We start from the raw sequence: 11,719 nt of genomic DNA, 5'->3' as shown, positions 1-11,719 counted from the left end.
GTGTAGTTCAGATGAAATACAGGAAGGTAGTGAAGTCCCCGGGAGGCTTTCAGCTTTAATGGGGTTGAGAGGCCTTTGGACAGGATCTCAGTGAAAATGCAGAGTCAGTGGTTTCTGGGTGGGGACCAAGGGCAAGTAGAGGCAGATTAATTAAATAATTAAATATTGGGGTCTTTGGTCTGTCTCAGACCCTACCTTCTCACTGGTCTCCAGGTTAGTTGGGGGGGGGGGCAGGAAAGCCCAAGGGAAGGGTTGCTCTCCCTGCAGCTTCTCAAAGACCTATCTGAGAAGCCATCCTGCGAATGAGGCATTGGTTCCTCACAGCGTGCCCCTTGTAGAGCACTTTCTGGATCTTAATCGGCTTTCAACGCCTTGGAGAGGCGGCATAGAGCTCATGGCCAGGCCACAGCCATTAGCAAATACAAACAATTCTGAGCCACAAGAGAAGCCTGGAGGCTGCAGTCAGCAGAGAAAGCAGTGGGTCAGGGGCTGGGAAGGCTGGGAGACAGAGCCAGTGGTACATGAGAATGCAGCCCGGCTGCATACAGAGATAGCACCCATACCCTTGCTCTGGGACAAGGCAGAGAGGCTTCGTGCACCTGTTTTGCAGGAGGAACAACAGAGGCGAAGAGTGACAGGTGCCCCCAGGGCTTGCCCAAAGAAAGACCCACTGGAACTTGGGCCCAGGAGTCCCCTCCCAAGCTGGCTAAGATTCCCCCCACTGGGAGGCCTGGATGATGAGCGCAGACTGAGATGGAAACAGAGAGGGAGACCTTGCAGAGACTCAGGGAAAGGAGACCCTGGCACAAGCAGCAGGAGCTGCTCTGCTGTCATGGAGTCCCAGAGCCTCCTCCCACCCGCGCGGACCCGTCTATGTGGCTGCTCCTAGGGAAGCGTGGCGTGGAGCTCCTGGTCCTCGGGGGTGGCCGCGGCAGGTGGGGATGGGGTGCTGGGATGCTGAGGCCGCGGGGCTCCGCCCCGTCTGCTGTGCGCAAATTGCGGGAGCCTTCCCAGCCGCTGGCCCCGGCGTCCTCTTCCCCCTTCCCCATGCGCGGTGGTACGCTCCGGCCCGCTTGGCCCCGCTGCAGTGGATGCTGCTAGAACCCACGCGGAGGAAGGAAGACACGCAGGCAGGCTGCGGTGACCCAAGCAGCTGTTCCTGCCTCAGGGACCCCTTCCCTGCGAGAGGACACCATGACCCAGGGAAAGGTACCAGCATCACCCTGCCGGCACCCTCCTCCACCCTTGCCCCTTGCTGCCCTTTACCTAAGTGAGCTCCCTGGACCACTCAGAGCCTTAGGCTCTGGCTCCGGGGCAAAGACCTGAAAGGTCCATTGTGGTTCTGGCTGATGTCAGAGGCTCCAAGGACCATCCCCTCCCAGCACCCTTCCACCTGTGCTTTTACATATCCAGACCCTTTACTGTTGTTAGCAGGCTTCCCTTGGGGGTGGGAATGTGGGGGGGGGGGAGGGAAGGAGGGAGGGAGTGAGAGAGAGAGAGAGAGAGAGAGAGAGAGAGAGAGAGAGAGAGAGAGAGAGAGAGAGAGAGAGAGAGAGAGAGAGAGAGAGAGAGAGAGAGAGCATGCAGAATGTGGTCTGAGGGGGCAGTACATTTGGTACATTTGGGGCATGTCCTCTGGTCCAACTCCAACTCTAATATATTTACCTTTACCAACTTCACAAAACTCCCTTTACCCCCGTTCCATTCCCACTCTCTGTCAACATGTCGTCATGTCGCATCTGAATACACCCCCTATGTTTGGGGTTCAGTATGGCAACCCTGCATCAGGATGCTCTGATGTTCCTTTAGATTTTGTTGCTGCCTAGGACTAGTGGAATCTGACAAAACATCTAATTTTTCAGCTTTAGGCCTAAAATGAAGAGAGAGGAGAGACTTGACTGGCTTTTTAGGGTTATGTAACATTAACAGCCTATGAATTATACAACTACCAGAACTGGGGCAAACAGGAAGGGTCTTCTGGCCCTCTGTTTGGGGGTGCTGAGGATGGGGAGAGAAAACAGAAGGACCTTTCCTACACACGCTCATTTTCTTCAAGATGACTGTCAGAGCCAATGGCATCCTTCCCTGCTTCCCTTCCTTCCCTGGTGTGCAGCTCCTCAGGACTCAGAATGATGTCACTGACTACTACCGCTCCTGCTATTGGGCAGATTCCATTTGGGAATGCTGAATGTGGGGGTGAGGGTAGCGCCAGAGGCTCTGGAGTGCTGAGTGGTTGAGGAGGGAGTAGAGGACCAGTTTTGCACAGGGCTGAGGAGGCTTTGGGGTGCTGGGAGGTGAGGTGGTGGTGGGAAGAAGCAAAGGATCAATTTTGAACAAAGCTGTTTTTTTTCTAGATACCAGCTCAAGATGCAGGAGAGCTTGGTTCTGGGGATTAAAATGTCTTTTCTAGGGCATAGCCCTTCCAGTCTGGGTAATGAAGGGTGGATGAGTAGGAAGCAGAAAATCCAAAGCCCCATTCCCACAAGTCTGGGCCCCAAAGTCCTTTCCCAAAGAAGCCTAGGGAGGTAGTGACAATGCTGAAAATTAAGAGCTCTTCAGTCCTCTTCCCCATACCTCACCTCTGCCCAGTTTACTTGGTGAGCCATTGTGGTCCTGGGGTCAGGCTTCACTGAAGTCCACTGCCCTGGCCCGCAGCCCACATCCAACCTATCCCTGGCAGTAGCCTCTCTGGTGGTCCTCAGGGCTGAAGAGGTTAGTTGCTTGCCTGTCTCTGGATTGTCTTAGTGAGACACATTTTTTTTTTTTGGAACCAGACCTCTATTTTCTGCAGTTTGGTTCACTTTCGATGTCTTTGTTTCCACCACCAGTCTTCTCTTCTCTGGTGGCATCATGAAAGCCCTTAAGATCTCCCAAAGCTTCCCACATCTCCTGTGGTTGTGTCAGCAGACACAACTGTCAGCCTTCCTGGCTCATGCCTGGAGCCCCGGTACCCGTATCTGTCAGAAGGAAGGACTAAATTACTAGATGCTTTACAAGGGCCCTCTCAGCAATGGCAGAAATTCTATTTGTATTTGAGAGAGAGGTGGAGGTTTGACTAGGGTAAGGTAGAATAAATAAGCTCCCTAGTCAATTCTTCCTATAGTGTAGACTTCTTATAGTCACTTCATCTAAAATTATGTTTTAAATCTTTTTCTTTCTTTCTTTCTCTTTCTTTCTTTCTTTCTTTTCTTTCACTTTCTTTCTTTCTTTCTTCCTTCCTTCCTTTCTTCTTTCTTTCTTCCTTCTTCCTTCTCTTTCTTTCTTTTCTTTTCTTTCTTTCTTTCTTCTTTCTTTTTCTTTCTCTTTCTTTCTTTCTTTCTTTCTTTTTCTTTCTCTTTCTTCCTTCCTTCCTTTCTTCTTTCTTTCTTTTCTTTCTCTTTCTTTCTTCCTTCCTTTCTTCTTTCTTTCTTTCTTCCTTCTTCCTTCTCTTTCTTTCTTTTTTCTTTCTTTCTTTTCTTTTCTTTCTTTCTTTCTTTCTTTCTTTCTTTTTCTTTCTCTCTTTCTTTTTCTTTCTCTCTTTCTCTTTCTTTCTTTCTTTCTTTCTTTCTTTCTTTCTTTCTTTCTTTCTTTCTTTCTTTCATAGGGAAGTGTTCAAGGGACTACATGGGATACCAGGGATCGAATCTAGGTCAGCTACATGCAAGGCAAGCACTCTACTCACTGTAATATCACTCTAGTCATTTGAGCTACCCTTGATATATTTATGTGCTTTATATGCATATGTTATAAAGTGATTGCCACAATACAGCTAGTTAACATATTCAACACTTCACATAGCTTCTTTGTTTTGTTTTGGGGGGCTCACGCCCAGCAGTGCTCAGGGGTTACTCCTGGCCAGCTCAGAGAACCATATGGGATGCCGGGATTCTAACCACCGTCCTTCTTCATGCAAAGTAAACACCTTACCTCCATGTTTTCTCTCCACCCCCCACATAGTTTTTTTTTTGTAGGTGAAAACACTGAAGACACATGCTTGGGCTAGAGAGACAGTACAGGAACTTGACTTGCATGTGACAGTTTTTGGTTCAATCTCTGGAACTCCCATATGCTCCTCTAAGCACTAAGCAAAGCCAAGTGTGGCTCAAGCCCTTCCCTTGCCCCCCCCCAATCTACTATTTTAGGGATGAGAATGTTTTTAAAAGGGCTGGTATGCACATTTCACTTGTCAGAAACCTAGACTCCATCCCCTGTTCTGTAGGCACTACTTGGAGCAACCTCAAAGCAATATGCTGAGAGAAACCCCTCACCACCAGTGTGTGGGGTCAGAGAGACAAACCAAAAAAAGATCTGTCTCAGCTAAGTTCCAGTAGCTTGTAGCTTTTACATCAGTAATTACTGTAGTCTTCGTGCTGCATGTTAGATCTCCAGAAGCTCATCTTCAGAGCTGAGACTTCCCAAGTGATCATGTCTCTCTCCCACCGCCTCTGCCATTCCACTCACTACTTCTATGGTGAAGTAGTGTACCTCACTGAACATATGCATGAGTATGGAAAGTTCTTGTTTTCCTGTGTCTGACTACTTTCACTTAAACCTCCAGGTTCCTTCTCATCATTATAGATGGCAGGTTTTCCCCAGAATAAAAGTTGAACATTATTCTACCACATATGTGCATGAAACATGAAAGACAAACTTGTTTATTTGGGCCAGAGTGATAGTACAGTGAATAGGGCATTTGCCTTGCATGTAGCCAACTTTGGTTCAATCCCAGCATCTCATCTGATCTCTGAGGCTTCTAAAAGTGATTCTCTTTTTTTTTGTTTTTTGTTTTTGTTGGTGTTGTTGTTGTTGTTGTTGTTGGATCACACCCAGCAGCACTCAGGGGTTACTCCTGGCTCTATGCTCAGAAATCGCTCCTGGCAGGCTCGGGGGACCATATGGGATGCCGGGATTTGAACCACTATCCTTCTGTATGAAGGCAAACGCCCTATCTCCTTGCTATCTCTCTGGCCCCTAAAAGTGATTCTTGAGCTAAGAGCAAGGAGAAACCCCTGAGCACTGCCGAATATGGCCCAAAACCCACAAAAAATATTGTTTAGGGGCCGAAGCAATAGCACAGCGGTAGGGTATTTGCCTTGTGCATGGCCAATCCAGGACAGATCTGGGTTTGATCCTGATGTCATATATATATACATATATGTATGTATGTATGTATGTATGTATGTATAAAACCCCAAGTCAGGAGCAATTTCTGAGCTCAAAGCCAGGAGTAACCCCTGAGTATCACCAGGTGTGCCCCCACCCAAAAAATTGTTATGTGGCTGCTACCTACATATGTTTCATATAAAACAGTTTCTATTGGCACCACTGTTTCCTAGTATAGGAGACCAAAATACCTATGCATATGCGGGGCCAGAGAGATAGCATGGAAGTAAGGCATTTGCCTTGCATGCAGAAGGACGGTGGTTCGAATCCTGGCATCCCATATGGTCTCCCAAGCCTGACAGGAGCGATTTCTGAGTGCAGAGCCAGGAGTAACCCCTGAGCGCTGTCGGGTGTGACCTGAAAACCAAAAAAAAAAAAAAGAGAGAGAGATATGTTTTGGGGCTGGGCGGTGGCGCTAAAGGTAAGGTGCCTGCCTTGCCTGTGCTAGCCTTGGACGGACCGCGGTTCGATCCCCCGGTGTCCCATATGGTCCCCCAAGCCAGGAGCAACTTCTGAGCACATAGCCAGGAGTAACCCCTGAGCGTTACCGGGTGTGGCCCAAAAACCAAAAAACCAAAAAAACAAAACAAAAACAAAACAAAAAAAAATACCTATGCAAGTTCTGGGTATTTAGGAACTGCTGGGAAAGGTTTGGAAGGTGTCCTTTCCCTGGTGACATCTTACTCTGCCTCTGCTTCTGGCCCACAGCTCTCCGTGGCTAACAAGGCCCCTGGGACAGAGGGGCAGCAGCAGGAAAATGGTGAGAAGAAAGAATCTCCAGCAGTACCCTCAGCACCGCCCTCCTATGAGGAGGCCACCTCCGGGGAGAGGATGAAGGCAGGGCCCTTTCCGCCGGCTCCCTCTGCTGTGCCGCTCCACCCAAGCTGGGCTTATGTGGACCCTAGTAAGTATGTCATTATGGCATGCTGCCCCTCAAGGTCAGTGGTGGGCCCAGTGGGAAAGGCTTGGGAGGAGGAGACCCCCATGCTGTGTTTCTCTTCCCTTCCCTGGGCCTTTATTGGAACCTAGAAGACATGGCCTGGATGGGTATGTGGACATTAGCCTCAGTGACCCAAATATTCGGTCTTCATTGTTAAACACTCACCCAGATGGAGAATCATGGGCCCAAATACTATCTGTTGGACTGAATAGCCTGTGGGAACTTTGCCTCAGAGATGAGCTAGGCTCCCCATGGCTATAAAGAAGGTAGAATATCTCCTCAAATCTTACTTAGCCCCTTCTCCCCTGCAGCCTCTCAGCCCTTCCCCCACTGTATCAGTCCCACCACCACGAGCAGTAGAATTCTAGAAGGGACCTCTGGAACAATGCCTCAGACAGTCTCCAATCTCAAGAAGAGGATGCCATTGTCCGTATCTCCCAAACTCTTCATCTAAACAGAGTTCAACTGACCCACCCCACTATGTCCAGCCAGAATTTCTCTAAAGGTCTGGTCTTCACGGGAGCCCTCCTTGCATTCCTGTATGCAAGAAGTTTTCCCTCTACTTTTCTTCTCTTCCATGGTCTCATCATTCAGGCTGGTGGGGAAGTGAGAACCTACACAGAGCTAGAGAAATGAAGGATCACCCCTTCCCCCTTTATCACTTATCATATTCTGATGGTTTTGAGGAAGGTTTTTTCCAGGAACTGGGGTGCAGGAAGCATTTATTTCAGTCACCATGTGGTAAACATTTACTGATATGCCAGGAAGTGACCTGCATAAGCTAACTTCTGAGGATGCAGATTTTAAATCTCTTTCCTCAGGAGATCTGACCATGTAGACAAGAAACTGGGTGACTAGCACACCAATGCAGTGATAGAGGTCTAGTCAGTCCACTAACCATCTTCTAGGAAGATTTCTTGGAGGAAGGGATCTCTGCATTGAAGACTGAGCTTTGGCACTAGTTAGCCTGGTGAGAAGGAAAATAAATGTTTAGGGTCAAAGAAATGAAAATTAAGAGCTCAGAGGCAAGAAAGTAGCTGTCTGCAAATGTGTAGAACAGTTTGGAGGATGTTGTGCAGATTTTCTAAGGAACTTAAACAAGAGAGAGAGGTGGAATGAGAGAAGCCATCTCCAGCTTTGAAAGATCAACATAGAGGCTACTGCTGTGGGAATCTGGATTACAGAGAATTAATGGGGACTGCAATGGGGGAAAAGGATGTCTGAAACTTTGGGAATGATTCAAGCAAGGGTCAAAGAGCCCAACTATGCACAGTAAGATGCTTTCACTTCTTTCATTTGGTTCCCATGAAGTGGGTCTCACCAATCCATATGATTAAGGTGACAGCTTAAATCTCAAAGTAGTGGCCACAAATGGTTATGGGCTATGCTGCCATGCTCTTCCAAAAATTTCAGGACCAGGCACCCCAGAATGATCCTTACCCACATCTTCCTCTTGCCCTGACCATGATTCTAATTCCCTTCCTTTCCCCACTAGCCCTGCTTCCAGCTGAAGCAACTGCAAATCTAAGCAACTACCTAGGCCCTAAACCCTCCCCTTAGTCCCCAGCTGAGCTGAGATCAAGACTTTTGACCTAAAAAAGTGTGAGTGGCCCTGTGACAGTGGCAGTCCCTTCAGGTCCTTGCTGCAAACGACTTACATGTGCCCCCATCCCAGGAGGGGAGGATGATTCATTTCCAGACCCATAGCAGGAAACAGCAGCAATGGGTGTAAGATAAGATGGAAGTTGGATAAAGGGCCATCGGAGAGTCTGTGTGACAAAAAGGAGCTCTGGACCAGGGCCACTGGGGATGGCATGTCTCTGGAGGAGCTTCATGGCCTCCCCCACCCACCCACTCAGGCAACTATGAGAGCCGGTTTCCTGGAGACCATGAACTCTTCACCACCTTCAGCTGGGACGACCAGAGAGTTCGCAGAGTCTTCATCAGAAAGGTAACTGCCCCCACCCTAGTTATCTAGACTGCAGGACTAGGAAAGTTCTAGGAAAAGCCACTTGACCAGCTCCAGCCCCATCTTGGGCCTTGTCTGAGGCATTGTGCCCTTGTCTCCTGCTGGATGGGTTTGATGTCATCTAGATGCATTTGCACATATGGTCTCTCTACTCTCCCATGTTGGGGTCCCTTCTGTGGGTGCAGGCTCAGGAGCATTTAGTTCCCTTGCACCATCTCTCGGGGCCATCCCAGTGACCCTAGAAACAAAGGGCAACAGACCCTAGATGTGGATCTGAAGAGCAGCATATGAGGTCAGGAAGCTCCCAGATACACTCACCTCCACCACACATCTCCTGCGCTCAGATGCTCAGATGGTTTTATTGAATGGAGCCCTGTCTTCCCCAGGTTTATAGCATCCTGCTGCTGCAGTTACTCATCACCTTCGGTGTTGTGGCTCTCTTTACATTCTGGTGAGCTGGCGTGGTGGCTGGGTGCCTTTAGAGGCCAAGAGGACCCAAAATCAGGCTTCTCAGCATGTTTGCCTACAGAGATTTATGTGGGCAATGTGCCTCATTGGGGGTTGTCGGGGGGGGGGGGGCGGTTCTTAGTGCATGTGAGGGGTCTCCACTCAGGAGAAGAGGGTACTTGGGTATCCTTCCTGAAGCCCACACTTAGGTACTTTCATAGCCCAGCATGGGCATGTGATTGGGGCTCTCCCAGCCTTCAAGGGTACATTTCTCCTTTCCTTCTCTCAAGCTCTGTGGATACTTTGGGGAGGGAGCAGAGCTCAAGAGGTGTGGAACCAGATATTGAGGCAATAGTTAAGTTATGATTGTCTCTCCTTCTCTGCAGTGACCCTGTTAAGGACTATGTCCAGGCCAACCCAGGCTGGTACTGGGCATCCTAGTGAGTATACCTTCCCCCTGGCCCATTTCTGGGGACCCTCACAGCACACAGTAGAACATCTCTCAAACCAAAACTTGACAGGAGCACAGACAGGAGGGCCCTTGTGGGGTGTTTAGGAGGGAGTGGGGGTGGGGGTGGAGAAATGGCTATAGGTTGTGGTGCCTATACAAGGAGGGGTGGGTTGGGCTGCTCCCCTGACTGAAGGGCCCAAGTCTTTAAACCAGAAAGGAAGGGGGGCCAGCATATTTTGATCCACAATAATGAGAATATTGCTCTTCTCATTAGTGTTATTAATGCTTACGAATTATTAATCATAATAACTACCACTTACACAGTGCCTAATAGGGCTGGGCATGGTTCTGTATGCTCAATGTATTGCGTTGATTCTCACTTTAGCTGGTTATAATTACCTCAGAAAACTAAGGCTCAAAGAAGTTGAGTAATCTGCCTAAGGTCACACAGCTCCTCAGTGGCGGAGCTGGGATTCAAACCCAGGATACAGGTTCAGACAAGCACTCTTAATCCCTCTGCTTGGTAGTCCCTTCATCTCGAGCACTCAGCTCACCTTCCTCTCTTTAAGGCAGAAAAGGTTGGGAGAAGAGGCTTGATGGGGTAGTGCTTCGGAAGCCTTCTTTCTCATTAGTGAAGATGTTCTTCTTTATAATTCTAAACTAGTATCATCTGGGACTCACAGCAGACTGCTCTCAGGGGTGTCCCTCAGTATCCACTGAGGCCAGCCCCAAACTGGGGTGCTGAGAGGAGCCTGCAGGAGAAGTTTATGGTGGCCCTGACAGCAGATGGCAGAGGTGAGAGGCTCTTGCCTCAGTGTACCTGCCTCAATTCACAGCAAGATGCATCAGGAAGCACTTAAGTCACCAAGAGACTAGGGTAACTTAAACCAAAGCATAGCAGGAATATGCCTGATCCTCTTGGGGTGGACATTCACTTAGGGAACCTGTCGTAGAGCGTAGAGAGAGGCCCGTCTGCAGACCAGACAGGGAGGCCTGGCTCTTGGCAGCACTGGGAGGCCTTAGAGTAGAGCTAATGAGGCCCCAGGGACTCATTTCATGTGGCCCAGCCCATGTGAAAGGTTGGCATGGCTCCCTGCACGTCAGCACTACCTGGCAGCCTTGGAAGCCTGGAGAACTCAGGAATGGAAACCCCAGGTCCTCACCAGGCCATTGGGGAGGGGGAGGGTCTTGGGTACTATGTGCCCTGAAAAGATGATGCCTGGGGGCTGGGGAATGGGAGACAGCTCTAGAATAAGCAGCCTTGAAAAGTATGGACAGAGACTGCTGTACTGAGTGTAACTCGGCTTGAGCAGGAGACTCGGGGCCCCTCTGGTTAACATTTCCAGGCAGAAAGCACATGTACTATAATGGCTTGCTCATGGTGGGAAGGGGTTCAGAGAACCCAAACTGGGCATGGACTCTATGCTTTGCCTATTCCAAGGTGCCAGAAGTAAACTAAACCCCCAAATGGCTGCCCTTTTCTGCAGAGAGCCAGATAGCAGTCCTGTGAGGGTAGGGTGGTGGGGTCTTCCCACCCCCTTTCCAGTCATCCTGCCTCTGTAATCTGCCTCTGAGCCTGAGACCTGGTTAGTGAGTCTTCTCTCCCCTCAGTCAGCAGCCTTTACAGCAGCAATAATCAAGCATTCTTCCACACAGGAGGCCTATCTGTGCCTTACAGACCTTTGTTATCTATCCCACTTTACAGGAAAAGGAAGTGAGGTCTCAGCTCATTTTTGGCTACAGAGTTTAAACTCCTGTCCCCTTGGCCCAGGCCTGGAGTAAGAAAGCTGGGGAGATGCTAGCCAGAACAGATCCCTCTCTTTCATTTCACCCTGCAAATAGATGAGGTCCAGCTTTAACATCAGTCATTCATCCTCACCTCTGCCCCACACTCCCACTCACAGCAGCAGCTTCCCAGCACTTTTCCTTGCTGCCCCCTTTCTTAGTCCCAGCTAAGAAAGGAGACTCTCAACGTTAGCCTTACAGTCTTAACAGATCCCTTAACAAATGTAAGCCACAGTGAAAATCAGCGGAGGGATGGGGGGCTGTGTGGGGAAGAAAGAAAGGCCAGAGCTGGAGGAGTGGGTGAGCATCCCAGGAAGCTGTCAATCAGCCAGTTCTAAGGACGACAACTCCCATCCTCCTGTCCTCACCCATCCTTGACACTTGACATGCATTCTTTCAAGGCTCAGAGACAGCCTAACTGGGAGGTGGGACCAGCACTTCAGCTTTCTAGAGCAGGAACCTGGGGACCATTTGAACTCACAGAGTCACAGTGGGGTCCACAGAGGCATCAGGAACTCCCATGCTGTCTGGTCCTCTGCCAGCTTTTTGAGGAGCTATGTCCAGAGAGGAAAGGACCTTTGACATCAGGAAGCATACAGACTGGCCAGGGAGATGGGAATCAAGCCAGGGAACACAGAGATGAGGTGTCATTGCCCTTATTGTTGGGCTAACTGGCCATTGACTCAGCAAGGCTGAGCAGAGGTTGGCATGTGTCTCAACTGAGTAGGATGCCAGCAGCCCTGGCTCTGGGACCCCTCATGCTCTGCATAGCAGCTCTACACACTGAGAAACCACTAAAAATCTTGGGAGGGGGCCTGGCGATGGCTCAGTGGCTTAAGCATTTGTCTTGGAAGCTCAGGGCCCCAAATCAAGTCCCAGTACCACCTACAAACACTCGAGGCAATTCTGGCAGCTCTGCTTTTGGGGAACCTGTAAGAAAGGGTCCATGAGAAGGCTCCATGGCTTATAAAGTGGCAAGCATGGG

General features: G+C 49.5%; 1 protein-coding gene across 1 annotated transcript in view; it reads left to right on the top strand.

Annotated features, from left to right (window-relative positions):
- Positions 1-824: 824 nt before the first annotated feature.
- The window catches only part of FAIM2 (Fas apoptotic inhibitory molecule 2), a 32,783-nt gene continuing 21,888 nt past the window's right edge, over positions 825-11,719 (top strand). The window contains exons 1-5 of the mRNA XM_049783545.1: positions 825-1,209; positions 5,851-6,046; positions 7,942-8,033; positions 8,438-8,502; positions 8,885-8,938. Coding sequence (XP_049639502.1) covers positions 1,195-1,209; positions 5,851-6,046; positions 7,942-8,033; positions 8,438-8,502; positions 8,885-8,938 — 422 coding nt within the window. The 5' untranslated portion in view covers positions 825-1,194. The remainder of the gene's footprint in view (positions 1,210-5,850; positions 6,047-7,941; positions 8,034-8,437; positions 8,503-8,884; positions 8,939-11,719) is intronic.

This window comes from Suncus etruscus, chromosome 11 (genome assembly GCF_024139225.1).
Source record: "Suncus etruscus isolate mSunEtr1 chromosome 11, mSunEtr1.pri.cur, whole genome shotgun sequence".
Taxonomy (NCBI): Eukaryota; Metazoa; Chordata; class Mammalia; order Eulipotyphla; family Soricidae; genus Suncus; species Suncus etruscus.
This window is presented reverse-complemented; position numbering and strand designations above follow the sequence as displayed.